At 38.1% G+C, this 19,899-nt stretch overlaps 2 protein-coding genes across 4 annotated transcripts in view; one reads left to right on the top strand and one right to left on the bottom strand.

Moving 5' to 3' along the window:
- The window catches only part of LOC117340282 (kin of IRRE-like protein 1), a 378,740-nt gene that overhangs the window by 333,220 nt on the left and 25,621 nt on the right, over window positions 1–19,899 (bottom strand). The window lies entirely within an intron of this gene.
- The window catches only part of LOC117340375 (foot protein 1 variant 1-like), a 97,517-nt gene continuing 89,383 nt past the window's right edge, over window positions 11,766–19,899 (top strand). Inside the window, exon 1 of the mRNA XM_033902136.1 lies at window positions 11,766–11,981. Coding sequence (XP_033758027.1) covers window positions 11,766–11,981 — 216 coding nt within the window. The remainder of the gene's footprint in view (window positions 11,982–19,899) is intronic.

Below are 19,899 nucleotides of genomic sequence, written 5' to 3'. Positions count from 1 at the left end.
AAATTATCCCTTAGTTAGGCACCGCCAAGGACATTTATATTTCTAAAGAAATGAAAAAGAAATATTTTACAATCACTGGAACAGAATGCTAACTATATACGGAACAATAAAGATCTGTCTGACATCATAAAACATCAGAGACAACTTACAGCCTTCTTATACAAGTTTAAAGACTTCTACAGTAATAAGCATTCTACTGAAAATTCTGTATCAAATACTTAACCAGTAAATCATTGGAACACCAACACATTCTGTCACTTCCAATTCTATCTCTTTGTGATCTTTAAAGACAGGTTGTCAGTATGAACAGGTGTTCAGTATATTCAACAAATCAGTACAATACAGAACAGACATAGTCTTTATAGAAAGGTTGTCAGATTGGACAGATGATTTACAGACATGGATATCTACAAATCAACATGAGTTGGTATAGAAGTGGTCTTTATAGACAGGTTGTTAGTATGAAGAGGTGTTCAGTATATTCAGGAAAGCTTACAAAAATGTTTGAATATAGTACAATTGTGGTCTTTATAAAAGGTTTGTTTTTTTTATTTGTTTGTTTTCTGGGGTTATGGTCCATCAACCTCAGCTTAGACCATTTTGATGTGTAGTAGTTGGTGGCTACAGCATACAGTAGGCACAATCAAATGCTATCCAGAGCAACTAGGATCAAGTGTCTTTAATAAACATACAGTCATGATATAACAGGATAATCCATCATCTAAGCTTCCCGAGAAACTTATTGACAAGAATTTAAAATGACGAGGTATGTTATTACTGTAAAAAGCTTTCAAAACAAGTGATCATTATAAAGGAACTTTAAAACCAACTATTTTAAAATTCAACTTTTATAGACAAAATGTATTAAGATTCCTTTATAGAGATATAAAATCAGAACTAGCACGTCCTGTACAGAAATAATGTTACATGATAGAATGTCTGCAATGCTGGATAGTATAACAAATTTAATTTGAAAACGCCATCCTATAAAGTTTTGATAAAAATATCTTAGAAAGAGTTGGAATTGAACCAATTCTCTAAGGTGTCAATAATCAATGCTTTAGCAATTGAACACATTCCAAATATGGAAATCACGCTATCTATGAAAATATGAAATTATAAAAATCTTGATATCAGTTTATTCAAATTTTACAAATTTACAGTTCTTTGTCGATAAAAACAGGCAGACATCTCGTAGTCAGTAGGGAATGTGTAACTGTATTAGCACTTTTATCAATAGTTCTGTTAAATCTTCCGTACAGAACGATAGATTGTATGGGAGCTCTTCAGTAGATAGAGGTGTGATATTTCAATCTCGTTAAGTGTGTCACATTATATTGATCCATGGTTGTCATGCAACTGGAATAGTCTGATATAAACAGTTAGATATACCAGGACAACACAGTGATGACATCATATTAGTATGTTCCAATGACCTTGACCTTGTTTTGTTCTGTACAAATGACCTTAACCTTGTTTTGTTCTGTACAAAAGACCTTAACCTTGCTTCGTTCTGTACTAATGACCTTAACCTTGTTTTGCTCTGTACAAATGACCTTGACTTTATTTTGTTCAGTATCAATATCTTCAACCTAGTTTTGCTCTGTTCCAATGACCTTTACCTTGTATATATCTGTTCAAGTGACCTTGGCATTGTTTCTTCATATTTTTATGGCTTAGACCAGTTCTTTTTCTAGTTTAATGGCCTCCACATATGTACCAAATTAATTTCACCTCCTCTTAGACACAAATCAGTCTAGTGCTAGTCAAAACTGACCTCTCCCTATCATCCAGATCCTCAACTGACCACTCCCTATCATCCACCAACTGACCACTCCCTATCATCCACCAACTGACCTCTCCCTATCATCCACCAACTGACCACTCCCTATCATCCACCAACTGACCTCTCCCTATCATCCACCAACTGACCACTCCCTATCATCCACTAACTGACCACTCCCTATCATCCAGATCCTCAACTGACCCCTCCCTATCATCCACCAACTGACCACTCCCTATCATCCACCAACTGACCTCTCCCTATCATCCACCAACTGACCACTCCCAATCATCCACCAACTGACCCCTCCCTATCATCCACCAACTGACCACTCCCTATCATCCACCAACTGACCCCTCCCTATTATCCACCAACTGACCACTCCCTATTATCCACCAACTGACCGCTCCCTATCATCCACCAACTGACCTCTCCCTATCATCCACCAACTGACCTCTCCCTATCATCCACCAACTGACCCCTCCCTATTATCCACCAACTGACCTCTTGCTACGTTTAGATCCCCAACTGACCATCCTTATAATCGGGAAGTTTAAATGCTAAAGTGTCCCTTATATAAAACTGTTAACACATCACACACATTTGATTGTAGCCAATTTAAATCAACTAGATTCTAATTGGAACAACTGCGGACATAGTGCTTCATTTACATCCTCCAACCACTCCTATTTTACTCCACTCCAACCACTCCTAGTTTACCCTGGAGAAGCCCACAGATTCAGTTTTATTCTGATGCGTTCACATTTGATTCTATCAACTTAAAAGCTGTTTCACACATCTCCGCCAGTTTAGAGACATTTTTATTCTTAAATTCAAATAGAGAATTTGTACTTTCTGTAGCAATAGATATGTGATTGCCCTCCAATGATACCTTTTGTTCTTGAATAAACATTTACTTCAATCGTAAAATTTTCCGATTTCAAATGCCACACATTCAAAATGATGTTATTCGTACTGTACAGACAGTTATAGTCACAAACATTCCACGGTTCCACAGGCCACACGGGAGCAGAAGAAGGTGTCAACTGACCTTTGCTACAGTAATCCGACACCATTACCTAAGTTGACCTTTGCTACAGTAATCCGACACCATTACCTAAGTTGACCTTTGCTACAGTAATCCGACACCATTACCTAAGTTATAATCAATTCCAAAGTTTTTTTCCTGGAGTTTCCTTTTCCCCAAATTTAAGGCAATGATATCAGAATTAGGCGAAACATTTAAACCATATCTTTAACGAGCCTACTAGTAAGTCCACCCATGTCTATTACATCAGTAGTAGTATATATTACATGTCCTCGTCCTCCAAAGTCATCCCCTAACTGACCACATCCCCTAACTGACCACATCTCCTAACTGACCACATCCCCTAACTGACCACATCCCCTAACTGACCACATCCCCTCACTGACCACATCCCCTCACTGACCACATCCCCTAACTGACCACATCCCCTAACTGACCACATCCCCTAACTGACCACATCCCCTTACTGACCACATCCCCTAACTGACCACATCCCCTTACTGACCACATCCCTTACTGACCACATACCCTAACTGACCACATCCCCTAACTGACCACATCCCCTAACTGACCACATCCCCTTACTGACCACATCCCTTACTGACCACATCCCCTAACTGACCACATCCCCTTACTGACCACATACCCTAACTGACCACATCCCCTAACTGACCACATCCCCTAACTGACCACATCCCCTAACTGATCACATCCCCTAACTGACCACATCCCCTAACTGACCACATCCCCTTACTGACCACATACCCTAACTGACCACATACCCTAACTGACCACATACCCTAACTGACCACATCCCCTAACTGACCACATCCCCTAACTGACCACATCCCTTACTGACCACATCCCCTAACTGACCACATCCCCTTACTGACCACATACCCTAACTGACCACATCCCCTAACTGACCACATCCCCAAACTGACCACATCCCCTTACTGACCACATCCCCTAACTGACCACATCCCCTAACTGACCACATCCCCTAACTGACCACATCCCCTTACTGACCACATCCCCTAACTGACCACATCCCCTAACTGACCACATCCCCTAACTGACCACATCCCCTAACTGACAACATCCCCTTACTGACCACTAGGGTCTTCCAGCTGAGTCAAAGAAGCATACTCCATCATTAGTGTAAGTAACTGTATGTACCACTGTATAGCTATGATCCTGTTTAGTGAGACCACCTGTCTATACAGACCTCCTCTCTACATATCCTGTTTAGTAAGACCACCTGTCTATACAGATCTCCTCTCCACATATCCTGTTCAGTAAGACCACCTGTCTATACAGATCTCCTCTCCACATATCCTGTTCAGTAAGACCACCTGTCTATACAGACCTCCTCTCTACATGTCCTGTTCAGTAAGACCACCTGTCTATACAGATCTCCTCTCTACATATCCTGTTCAATAAGACCACCTGTCTATACAGATCTCCTCTCTACATATCCTGTTCAGTACGACCACCTGTCTATACAGACCTCCTCTCTACATATCCTGTTCAGTAAGACCACCTGTCTATACAGATCTCCTCTCTACATATCCTGTTCAGTAAGACCACCTGTCTATACAGACCTCCTCTCTACATGTCCTGTTCAGTGAGACCACCTGTCTATACAGATCTCCTCTCCACATATCCTGTTCAGTAAGACCACCTGTCTATACAGATCTCCTCTCCACATATCCTGTTCAGTGAGACCACCTGTCTATACAGATCTCCTCTCCACATATCCTGTTCAGTGAGACCACCTGTCTATACAGATCTCCTCTCCACATATCCTGTTCAGTAAGACCACCTGTCTATACAGATCTCCTCTCTACATATCCTGTTCAGTAAGACCACCTGTCTATACAGATCTCCTCTCTACATATCCTGTTCAGTGAGACCACCTGTCTATAACTTATGTCTGACTGTATTTTCTATATAGATACCTGTCTATACAGATCTCCTCTCTACATATCCTGTTCAGTAAGACCACCAGTCTATAACTTACATCTGACTTAACTGTATTTTCTATAAAGATACCTATCTATACAGATCTCCTCTCCACATATCCTGTTCAGTAAGACCACCTGTCTATACAGATCTCCTCTCTACATATCCTGTTCAGTAAGACCACCTGTCTATACAGACCTCCTCTCTACATGTCCTGTTCAGTGAGACCACCTGTCTATACAGATCTCCTCTCCACATATCCTGTTCAGTAAGACCACCTGTCTATACAGATCTCCTCTCTACATATCCTGTTCAGTAAGACCACCTGTCTATACAGATCTCCTCTCTATATATCCTGTTCAGTAAGACCACCTGTCTATACAGATCTCCTCTCTATATATCCTGTTCAGTAAGACCACCTGTTTATAATTATATAACTTACATCTGAAATACCAGGTACATACACCCTTAACTGTATTTTCTATATGGAATAGATACCTGTCTATAAGGAATACCTGTCTATAAAGAATACCTGTCTATAAGGAACATATGTTCACAACTACCTGTCTACAGAGACCACCTGTCATGTAAGACTGTTTTGTTACCTCCCTTTGATAATTTTTCTTTGCATGTGTTACGATGTATTTGATCGGCTACCTGTTTCTCTACCTGTTTATCGAGTAGGATTTATGGACAAATATTTAAACGTGGCACGCTTATGTACGATAAAAGCGTGCAAACCACACTCCAATACAAACGGAGCCACACACCTGTAAAAAACAGTGACTTGCCTGTGAAAATGAAGTTACTGAACTCATGATATATAGTATTGCTACCTTTAAATGGTCGACGGAACATCCCACTACCTACCTATACACACAGAATTAAAGGACACGGCTTATCTCCTAGGGTGGCCATCAACAGTTTATTGTGAGAAACAGACACTGTATTTATGGTAAATACTAAACCAAATGACATCGGACATGGATAACATGATCATCATTCCCAACACCTGTTAGACACTTGTTATGATAGGTGAGGCCTGTATACAGTAGATCTCCACCTTAAGACAAGGTCTGTATACAGTAGATCTCCACCTTAAGACACGGTCTGTATACAGTAGATCTCTACCTTAAGACAAGGTCTGTATACAGTAGATCTCTACCTTAAGACACGGTCTGTATACAGTAGATCTCTACCTTAAGACACGGTCTGTATACAGTAGAGATCTCTACCTTAAGACACGGTCTGTATACAGTAGAGATCTCTACCTTAAGACAAGGTCTGTATACAGTAGATCTCTACCTTAAGACAAGGTCTGTATACAGTAGATCTCTACCTTAAGACAAGGCCTGTATACAGTAGATCTCTACCTTAAGACACGGTCTGTATACAGTAGATCTCTACCTTAAGACATGGTCTGTATACAGTAGATCTCTACCTTAAGACAAGGCCTGTATACAGTAGATCTCTACCTTAAGACACGGTCTGTATACAGTAGATCTCTACCTTAAGACAAGGTCTGTATACAGTAGATCTCTACCTTAAGACAAGGCCTGTATACAGTAGATCTCTACCTTAAGACACGGTCTGTATACAGTAGAGATCTCCACCTTAAGACACGGTCTGTATACAGTAGATCTCTACCTTAAGACATGGTCTGTATACAGTAGAGATCTCTACCTTAAGACACGGTCTGTATACAGTAGAGATCTCCACCTTAAGACAAGGTCTGTATACAGTAGAGATCTCTACCTTAAGACAAGGTCTGTATACAGTAGATCTCTACCTTAAGACAAGGTCTGTATACAGTAGATCTCTACCTTAAGACAAGGCCTGTATACAGTAGATCTCTACCTTAAGACACGGTCTGTATACAGTAGAGATCTCCACCTTAACTCTTTCCGTACTCACGACGACTACAGACGTCACAAAAATGTGCTCTTGTATCCTTCATGACGACTACACACGTCACAATTAACATGCCTTCCATCCTTTGTGACGACTCAAATCGTCGTAAAACATCGCGAAAGATGTTGATATTACTTGCTGGTTTAGCATAGTCATACAAAGGAATTGACACGGAAATGATGTTTTTAAGAAATAAAAAGCAATGTGAATATTGTATTGATGGTAATTTTTACGTACCAGAAGCATAATTCATTCGTTAAGATTGTCTATTTCAAAGAATTCCGCCGGTTCATGCCGAGCTGTTTACATAGCTACAAAATGGCGGCCTCAAATTTACTTTCGTTTTCTGCGAGATTGTTGAGGTGTTAAACACAATAAAACAATTAAAAACGATAATATATATATAATTGAGTAACGTTTATCATCAAAATAAGTAAGAAATACGTAAAATATTTTTACACACCGAAAAAACAATGTTTTGGCTGCGTGATTTCTTGCACATGTGTGACACATGTGCCGATTAACATGTCATTTCCCACGATTCTGCCTGGTGATTTCGCCGTATTTTAAAGGAAAAATTGGGTAAAAGAGTTTCCGTACTCAGTACTTGTTCCATATGATAAACTTCATTTAATATTAAGCATTATACAACAGTAAAAGATCAGTAAAAGATCGTTTTATCGACGTCTGATGTGATAGCCATATGCTCCAATACACAAAGGACCTACCCAGCATTCACTTCCGGTAGCGACCGCGAAATTTGAATGAGTACGTAAAGAGTTAAGACACGGTCTGTATACAGTAGATCTCTACCTTAAGACACGGTCTGTATACAGTAGAGATCTCTACCTTAAGACAAGGTCTGTATACAGTAGAGATCTCTACCTTAAGACAAGGTCTCTATACAGCGGATCTCTACCTTAACGCAAGGTCTCTATACAGCGGATCTCTACCTTAAATCAGATTAAATATAGAAGTAAAGGTACTTACAACATCTGATAATAACAGGCACATGGACTCCGGCACACAATGTATAAAGAGATGTTGAATTGTCCATAAACACAATTAGGAACGAGAGGGGCGTATTTGATTCCAAATATATACTACAATGAAAAAAAAACTTAAATGACAAAGAAAGAAATAATTATAGGTTCAGGACCTGAGGGAGTATGTTTAAGTGAAAGGGCACACGCATGTGGTGACAATCGGAGATTATATGCTCTGATGAATCGACTAATTTATCCAATTTGTTGCACAAAAGCTGTCGCGGTTTAAGGGAAGGTGGAGTTGGGTTCCGATACAAAAGATGATAGCGAAAACGCCGTCTGCTTCATTCAAGTAAAGAGGGTCAACTTAACTCTCCGGACAAAAAAAGCCTTTCTACAACATATCTCCGACAATCTCAGTTTAACTTGAATTATACAGCTAAATAGAAAACGAAACAGATATGAGGCATAAACAACCTATACATGTGTTTGATATGGTAGGAAAAAGTGAGAGAGAAAAAATAGAATTCTAAATCATCTCCAAAGCGAGATATTTATATGGTGAGATATTTCATATACGATCTGAGATGTATAGGAATCTATCTGACAGAACTTCCTGTTATACCATGGAAATAATTCAGAACCCTGAACCCCTGTACTCTTATTCTAAATTCTATCAAAATATGTTGATGCATAATTCATATAATGAAATAGTTTCAAATTATCCATGATAACTAACAGCCTTCGTGTGAATAATTCTATGGTTTTAAAACCAGGGTATCAACTTGACTAAGATCCAGTGAGGATGGGTTCATCACATTACAATTTACAGCACTTCAACTTAATGGATCGAAGTTAACCATGATTTAAAAGTTAGTCGACCTTGACTTATCGTCAGCACCACAATCGGAGATTAACAGATCAGGACTTTGATTAAACCACAACAAGGCCATCCTCATTCTGTGTTTCTTTGTTCCAACGCCTGTGGTGACAGCCACCAACGTCACATGACCTCCACTTCCTGCCACATGGAAGGCACCAGTATACCGTCATGGTGTTAACTAGCGAAAAATGGGTTTTAAACGATTTAAACTCCATATTATAAAGATCGCACCTATTGTGAACTTTTCAATTACTACTCTCAGGCCTTGTAATTGCTGTCGTGTGTCAGAACAATGAGATAGGTGATCTTTTTACAGATTTATCTGCCCTTTGTTGTTGTTTTTTTCAGCTCGTTGAATCATCATAATGGTTTTTTAGTTTTTAGTACCATCCCATTGTTTGAGGCCTGGACTAGATCTTTGTTGGATTGTTATCAGATACTGTAAAGGGACCTATACAACCTGTGTGATCATTACATACAGATGTCATTAAAACACACTCGGAGAATAACTTACATTTCTACTGAACTCCAATAGACACGGGTGGGCTTATTACCAGACATGGGCTTATTGTCAGATAAATACGGCACAGTGAATAACTAACATTTCTACTGAACTCCAATAGACAGCGGTGGGCTTATTACCAGGCATGGGCTTATTGTCGGATAAATATGGCACAGCGAATAACTAACATTTCAACTGAACTCCAATAGACAGCGGTGGGCTTATTACCAGACATGGGCTTATTGTCAGATAAATACGGCACAGTGAATAACTAACATTTCAACTGAACTCCAATAGACATCGGGTGGGCTTATTACCAGACATAGGCTTATTGTCAGATAAATACGGCACAGTGAATAACTAACATTTCAACTGAACTCCAATAGACAGCGGTGGGCTTATTACCAGACATGGGCTTATTGTCAGATAAATATGGCACAGTGAATAACTAACATTTCAACTGAACTCCAATAGACATCGGTGGGCTTATTACGAGACATGGGCTTATTGTCAGATAAATACGGCACAGCGAATAACTAACATTTCTACTGAAATCCTATAGACACGGGTGGGCTTATTACCAGACATGGGCTTATTGTCGGATAAATATTGCACAGCGAATAACTAACATTTCAAATGAACTCCAATAGACACTGGTGGGCTTATTACCAGGCATGGGCTTATTGTCGGATAAATATCGCAGAGCGAATAACTAACACTTCAAATGAACTCCAATAGACACAGGTGGGCTTATTACCAGACATGGGCTTATTGTCAGATAAACACGGCACAGCGAATAACTAACATTTCAACTGAACTCCAATAGACACTGGTGGGCTTATTACCAGACATGGGCTTATTGTCAGATAAACACGGCACAGTGAATAACTTACATTTCTACTGAACTCCAATAGACACGGGTGGGCTTATTACCAGACATGGGCTTATTGTCAGATAAATACGGCACAGCGAATAACTAACATTTCAACTGAACTCCAATATACATGGGTGGGCTTATTACCAGACATGGGCTTATTGTCAGATAAATACGGCACAGCGAATAACTAACATTTCAACTGAACTCCAATATACATGGGTGGGCTTATTACCAGACATAGGCTTATTGTCAGATAAATACGGCACAGCGAATAACTAACATTTCAACTGAACTCCAATATACATGGGTGGGCTTATTACCAGACATAGGCTTATTGTCAGATAAATACGGCACAGTGAATAACAAACATTTCAACTGAACTCCAATAGACATCGGTGGGCTTATTACCAGGCATGGGCTTATTGGCAATTAGAAAGGCACAGAGAACAACCATGTCCATCAAATACTACACAAAAGTTCTCTTTAACTGAGGCATCATTCACAGATAAAAATTCTACTGAATTCTGCAGAAATGATATTTATAAAAATGATAATTAACTCATATATCAAAACTGTGGTTTTTATTTATTTCACCAAAACGTAGCGAGCTTGGATGCTATCTGTTTTCAAGTCTATTGCAGTCTTGAATGATGGGAGTCCTTTATGAGATCTGAAAGATGTATTTTATAACAGTCACAGCCTCCACCCCTGGGAGTCCACTTGGAATGACCCATTTCTATGAAGAAAACTACTTATGACATCAAGTTTTAGGGATGACAGCTCTAATATCATTTGTCAATAAAAGTTTACATTTATCTATTGAAAATTTCAAACAAATGTTGAAACTACAAAATCTTGATTTTTGGTATACATACTTAAAAATCAAACTTGATTAGCAAGAAAAGATAAGGGAAATAGCAATATTGGATCCTGTTGGGTGTTTCTTTACGACAGAACCTGACAACATTCCACACTTTGGCCGTTTATATAGATGAGTCACCCCATCTATAGAACTAATGATGTATCATAAGAGACAATATCAAAAAACATCAATATCTCATATTTTTAACTATCTCTATATAAACACGAAGGCTCTGGTAAGTCTAACTACAGAATTTCTGTCCGTGCTCTGTAGACATTGGTTCCTATGTACATTTTTTGTTTTTCTCCGGAGATTTTCTCCTGGGGCTGATTGGCTAGCTGTATAATTTGATATATTCCCTATAGGGTACTCTGGGCATTGGCTTTAAACATGTACCTATTAGTTAGCTTGGGAAAATATTTATCTTTTTCATTTTTTCTTTATTTTTCCAAAAAAAATATCTTTGAAAATATTTTTACAAAATACATTTTTTGATTTTGTAAAAATTCTTAATCCAGAAATCAACATCCAATAAACAGAAAAAAGTTCTGACTTGTATAAATTATTTTGATCCTATGTTAAGATGATTGACCATTTTGTATATGTTACAAGATAAACAGTGGGATGTATTCTGTCAATTTTTATAGTCACGACGAACGCCTTTCCTCAAAAAGGAGTCAATGCGTTTAGACGTCTGATCAAACTTTGCCATCATTGTGAAACGAGGCAGATTTGTCCCAGTTGAAACATGCCATAAATTTTGTCCAAAAGATCTGTAATTTCATGAACTGGTACAGCACTAGAGTGATTAACAGACCATTGATGGGAATTTGCTACACCAGTCGTATTGGGAAACTCGCTGAAGTATTGAACACATCACCGTCCACCATCATCCATTACTAGGAGTAACATGGAGAGTAAATCTACAGTATTGGATTCCATGATAGCATGGATTACTGCTCAGTGTCGCCTGAACACAAGACTGAAATGGTCAATGTGGAATTACAACCAGACATGGACTGGTCTGCAATTAACCTCATAGTTCTATTAATATCTGCAAAGAGTCCGGGGGCTCAGGGCTCAGAGCCTGAGGGTTCTAACTGTATCATACAAAGTTCTGTCAATGTCTACAAAGAGTATGGGGGCACTATACACAGATGTATGGTATCTCATACAGCACATACAGTTGTATGGTAACTCATACAGCACATACACAGATGTATGGTATCTCATACAGCACATACACAGATGTATGGTTACTCATACAGCACATACAGATGTATGGTATCTCATACAGCACATACACAGATGTATGGTATCTCATACAACACATATAGAGATGTATGGTATCTCATACATCACATACAGTTGTATGGTATCTCATACATCACATACACAGATGTATGGTATCTCATACATCACATACACAGTTGTATGGTTACTCATACAGCACATACACAGATGTATGGTTACTCATACAGCACATATACACATGTATGGTAACTCATACAGCACATACATAGATGTATGGTATCTCATACAGCACATACACAGATGTATGGTATCTCATACAGCACATACAGTTGTATGGTAACTCATACAGCACATACACAGATGTATGGTATCTCATACAGCACATACAGTTGTATGGTAACTCATACAGCACATACACAGATGTATGGTATCTCATACAGCACATACACAGTTGTATGGTATCTCATACAGCACATACACAGATGTATGGTATCTCATACAGCACATACACAGATGTATGGTATCTCATACAGCACATACACAGATGTATGGTATCTCATACAGCACATACACAGATGTATGGTATCTCATACAGCACATACACAGATGTATGGTATCTCTTACAGCACATACACAGATGTATGGTATCTCATACAACACATATACAGATGTATGGTATCTCATACATCACATACACAGTTGTATGGTAACTCATACAGCACATACACAGTTGTATGGTATCTCATACAGCACATACACAAATGTATGGTAACTCTTACAGCACATACACAGATGTATGGTAACTCATACAGCACATATACAGATGTATGGTATCTCATACAGCACAAACACAGATGTATGGTATCTCATACAGCACATACACAGATGTATGGTATCTCATACAGCACATACACAGATGTATGGTATCTCATACAGCACAAACACAGATGTATGGTATCTCATACAGCACATACACAGTTGTATGGTATCTCATACAGCACAAACACAGTTGTATGGTATCTCATACAGCACATACACAGATGTATGGTATCTCATACAGCACATACAGTTGTATGGTAACTCATACAGCACATACACAGATGTATGGTATCTCATACATCACATACACAGTTGTATGGTAACTCATACAGCACATACACAGATGTATGGTATCTCATACAGCACATACACAGATGTATGGTATCTCATACAGCACATACAGTTGTATGGTAACTCATACAGCACATACACAGATGTATGGTATCTCATACAGCACATACACAGATGTATGGTAACTCATACAGCACATACACAGATGTATGGTAACTCATACAGCACATATACAGATGTATGGTATCTCATACAGCACATACACAGATGTATGGTATCTCATACAGCACATACACAGATGTATGGTATCTCATACAGCACATACACAGATGTATGGAATCTCATACAACACATACACAGTTGTATGGTATCTCATACAACACATACACAGTTGTATGGTATCTCATACAGCACATACACAGATGTATGGTAACTCATACAGCACATACACAGATGTATGGTATCTCATACAGCACATACACAGATGTATGGTATCTCATACAGCACATACACAGATGTATGGTAACTCATACAGCACATACAGTTGTATGGTAACTCATACAGCACATACACAGATGTATGGTATCTCATACAGCACATACACAGATGTATGGTATCTCATACAGCACATACACAGATGTATGGTAACTCATACAGCACATACACAGATGTATGGTATCTCATACAACACATATACAGATGTATGGTAACTCATACAGCACATACACAGATGTATGGAATCTCATACAACACATACACAGTTGTATGGTATCTCATACAACACATACACAGTTGTATGGTATCTCATACAGCACATATACACAGATGTATGGTAACTCATACAGCACATACACAGATGTATGGTAACTCATACAGCACATACACAGATGTATGGTAACTCATACAGCACATACACAGATGTATGGTATCTCATACAGCACATACACAGTTGTATGGTATCTCATACAACACATATACAGATGTATGGTATCTCATACAGCACATACACAGATGTATGGTATCTCATACAACACATATAGAGATGTATGGTATCTCATACAGCACATACACAGATGTATGGTATCTCATACAACACATATAGAGATGTATGGTATCTCATACAGCACATACACAGATGTATGGTATCTCATACAGCACATACACAGTTGTATGGTTACTCATACAGCACATACACAGTTGTATGGTATCTCATACAACACATACACAGATGTATGGTAACTCATACAGCACATACACAGATGTATGGTATCTCATACAGCACATACACAGATGTATGGTATCTCATACAGCACATACACAGATGTATGGTATCTCATACAGCACATATAGTTGTATGGTATCTCATACAGCACATACAGTTGTATGTTATCTCATACAGCACATATAGTTGTATGGTATCTCATACAGCACATACACAGATGTATGGTATCTCATACAGCACATACACAGTTGTATGGTATCTCATACAGCACATATACAGTTGTATGGTATCTCATACAGCACATACAGATGTATGGTACCTCATACAGCACATACACAGATGTATGGTAACTCATACAGCACATACACAGATGTATGGTATCTCATACAGCACATACACAGATGTATGGTATCTCATACAGCACATACACAGTTGTATGGTAACTCATACAGTACATACACAGATGTATGGTATCTCATACAACACATACAGATGTATGGTATCTCATACAGCACATACACAGATGTATGGTAACTCATACAGCACATAAACAGTTGTATGGTATCTCATACAACACATACACAGTTGTATGGTATCTCATACAGCACATACAGTTGTATAGTAACTCATACAGCACATACAGATGTATGGTATCTCATACAGCACATACAGTTGTATAGTAACTCATACAGCACATACAGTTGTATGGTATCTCATACAGCACATACAGTTGTATAGTAACTCATACAGCACATACAGTTGTATGGTATCTCATACAGCACATACACAGATGTATGGTAACTAATACAGCACATACACAGTTGTATGGTATCTCATACAGCACATACACAGTTGTATGGTAACTCATACAGCACATACACAGATGTATGGTAACTCATACAGCACATACACAGTTGTATGGTAACTCATACAGCACATACACAGATGTATGGTATCTCATACAGCACATACACAGATGTATGGTATCTCATACAGCACATACACAGATGTATGGTATCTCATACAGCACATACACAGATTGTATGGTATCTCATACAGCACATACACAGTTGTATGGTATCTCATACAGCACATACACATTTGTATGGTATCTCATACAGCACATACACAGATGTATGGTATCTCATACAGCACATACACAGTTGTATGGTATCTCATACAGCACATACACAGTTGTATGGTATCTCATACAGCACATACACAGTTGTATGGTATCTCATACAGCACATACACAGATGTATGGTATCTCATACAGCACATACACAGATGTATGGTATCTCATACAGCACATACACAGATGTATGGTATCTCATACAGCACATACACAGATGTATGGTAACTCATACAGCACATACACAGATGTATGGTATCTCATACAGCACATACAGTTGTATGGTATCTCATACAGCACATATACAGTTGTATGGTATCTCATACAGCACATACACAGATGTATGGTATCTCATACAGCACATACACAGTTGTATGGTATCTCATACAGCACATATACAGATGTATGGTAACTCATACAGCACATACACAGATGTATGGTATCTCATACAGCACATACACAGATGTATGGTAACTCATACAGCACATACACAGTTGTATGGTATCTCATACAGCACAAACACAGATGTATGGTATCTCATACAGCACATACACAGTTGTATGGTATCTCATACAGTACATACAGATGTATGGTATCTCATACAGCACATACACAGATGTATGGTATCTCATACAGCACATATACAGATGTATGGTATCTCATACAGCACATATACAGATGTATGGTATCTCATACAGCACATACACAGATGTATGGTAACTCATACAGCACATATACAGTTGTATGGTATCTCATACAGCACATACACAGATTGTATGGTAACTCATACAGCACATATACAGGTGTATGGTATCTCATACAGCACATACACAGATTGTATGGTACTCATACATCACATACACAGATTGTATGTTAACTCATACAGCACATACACAGTTGTATGGTAACTCATACAGCACATACACAGTTGTATGGTATCTCATACAGCACATACACAGATGTATGGTATCTCTACAGCACATACGAGATGTATGGTACTCATACAGCACATACACAGATGTATGGTAACTCATACAGCACATACACAGTTTATGGTATCTCATACAGCACATACCAGTTGTATGGTACTCATACAAGCACATACTACAGAGTTGTATGGTACCTCCATCATGCACATACACAGATTGTATGGTATCTCAATACAAGCACAGACACAGTTTGTATGGTATCTCATACAGCACATACACAGAGTGTATGGTAATCTCATACAGCACCATCCACAGATGTATGGTTAATCAGCTACACAGTTTGGTACTATACAGCACATAACGTTGTATGAACTCATACCCTACAGTGTATGTCTCATACAGCAATACACAGTTGTATGGTATCATACGCACTACACAATGTAGGATCTTAACCATACACAGTGTATGGTTCTCATAACCATACACAGTTATGTACATCCTAATTGTAGGTATCAGACATACCTGATGGGATTCTACACACAAACAATTAGTCTCATAAGACATCCATTGTATGTATCTCATACAGAAAACAAATGTATGGTAACTATACAGCACTCAGATGTTGTATCTCATAAGCACCATCAGTGTATGGTATCATACAGACATAAAACAGTGGTATGGTATCTCATACAGTACATTACAGATGTATGGTCTCTTCATTACAGCACATACACAGATGTTATGGTATTATACAGCACATATACAGTTGTATGGTATCTGATACAGCACATATACAGGTGTATGGTATCTCATACAGCACATACACAGATGTATGGTATCTCATACAGCACATATACAGGTGTATGGTATCTCATACAGCACATACACAGATGTATGGTATCTCATACAGCACATACACAGTTGTATGGTTTCTCATATAGCACATACAGTTGTATGGTATCTCATACAGCACATACAGATGTATGATATCTCATACAGCACATACAGTTGTATGGTATCTCATACAGCACATACACAGATGTATGGTATCTCATACAGCACATACACAGATGTATGGTAACTCATACAGCACATATACAGGCATGGATTCTTTGATATTCTCCAGAAATGATACACAGTAAACAATATCAAAGAAATTCACTATCATTGAAGTTTATGTTTTATAACTATATCAGTTTACAATATGTGAACGACCTTCACAAGAATCATTTTGACCTTGAAAATTGGTAAATTGAGTTAGATGATATGTAAAAGAACTGAAAGTAGATCAAATCTATCATTTTATATGATAAACCAAATAGTTATAGGAATAGATTCCATCAGCTGGCTAGAGTTCAGCTCAAGCTGGTGGCTATACAAAATTTATCTAATACAGATATTGTTCACAAAACCATTCCGTGATTGGCATCCGTCACTGACACAAAGAACAGCACTTAACCTCGCATGTCAAGATGCTTTCATTAAACCAAAATTTTACATTTAATGGGTAGGAAATACCTGAGAAGTTTTACAAAAAAACTCCTATTTAAGACATCATTTTAATATAATACATTAAAGATATAGAATTTTGTGTCTAATATATACGAAGTATGGATTTTTATATGACAGTAGACCCTCCATTAATTTGACTACGTTGGGGATGAACCGTTACTTTCCTGTCTATCCCATAATCATACAAGTCTGAAATGAATCCCTAGTGCATCACGTTTCAGTGAGGGAGGTGTACCATGTGACAGTCTGGTCGAGGACCTGGAATTATTACGTTAGACTATCACGTTAGTAGGTCCTACATATAACAACGCCCCTGGTAACCGCTCTGACACCAAGACACACCATAATTCCTAAATACCTGTAGGTTTCACGGCCGACCTACACATAACCAACAACTGCGGAGATAACATGCATGCATGTGCGTTCGTGCCGATCAAGTGTCACGCTCGTTGCCCCTAGGCAAGGTCAGCCTGTGTGACGGACAGATACATGCTGAGTATAGGAAACAATGTTGTTGATCTTGCATGTTTATTTGGGAAAAACAAGTTTGATTTGGTCAATTAATTGCCTGTTGCCTTATCTTCCTACCTAAACACAAACAGTCTGTACAAGTACGTAGAAATATGTTTAGAGAAACGATGATACCTCACAAGGTAAAAACCAGTTCTCTCTGGATGTGGTCTTTAGTGATTTGATACTTTATGATTGTGAGATTTCCTTTCATAGTTAAACAAATATATGGACTGCTTCTACCCTTAATACTTGAATTAAGTCAGCTACTCCGTTAATATTTAATCAAAGAGGGAGGTTGGCTTTCAAAGACAGTGAATTAGTATTAGTTATTATATTACTCAACAGAAATCCTGGGGATGTGCTTATTATCATACATGGCCTTGTAGACAGATATGTACACTAATATCTTTGTATGAATATTTCAATGTCAGAGGATAAAATTTCTGCGATTACAGGGAATGAAGACAGCGTCCACTTTAGGCCCCATCAACATCCCTTAACTGAAGGAAAGTTTCCATAAGAAATCAGGAAATAAAGGAAAGCTTCCATAAGAAATCAGGAAATAAAGGAAAGTTTCCATAAGAAATCAGAAAATAAAGGAAAGTTTCCATAAGAAATCAGGAAATAAAGGAAAGTTTCCATAAGAAATCAGGAAATAAAGGAAAGCTTCCATAAGAAATCAGAAAATAAAGGAAAGCTTCCATAAGAAATCAGAAAATAAAGGAAAGCTTCCATAAGAAATCAGGAAATAAAGGAAAGTTTCTTTAAAGAATATTTTTCTTTGATTTGCATTATGCTTTCTTACATGGAAATTATCAATGAAAAGAACTTTCCTTTATTTAAGGAATTAATAATTGAAAATCACCAGCGGCTAGATATGATATCACCTTTCAATAAGACAGGTATGATATCACCGTTCTGTAAGACAGGTATAATATCACCTTTTAATAAGACAGGTATGATATCACCTTTCTGTAAGACAGGTATGATATCACCTTTTTATAAGACAGGTATGATATCACCTTTCTGTAAGACAGGTATGATATCACCATTCTGTAAGACAGGTATGATATCACTGTTCTGTAAGACAGGTATGATATCACCTTTTAATAAGACAGGTATGATATCACCTTTCTATAAGACAGGTATGATATCACCTTTCTGTAAGACAGGTATGATATCACCTTTTAATAAGACAGGTATGATATCACCTTTCTATAAGACAGGTATGATATCACCTTTTAATAAGACAGGTATGATATCACCTTTTAATAAGACAGGTATGATATCACCTTTTAATAAAACAGGTATGATATCACCGTTCTGTAAGACAGGTATGATATCACCTTTCAAAAACAGGTATGATATCACCTTTCTATAAGACAGGTATGATATCACCGTTCTGTAAGA

The sequence above is a fragment of the Pecten maximus genome, chromosome 13 (assembly GCF_902652985.1).
Source record: "Pecten maximus chromosome 13, xPecMax1.1, whole genome shotgun sequence".
Taxonomy (NCBI): domain Eukaryota; kingdom Metazoa; phylum Mollusca; class Bivalvia; order Pectinida; family Pectinidae; genus Pecten; species Pecten maximus.
Note: the sequence above shows the minus strand (reverse complement) of the source record. Positions and strands in the feature narration are given on the sequence as shown.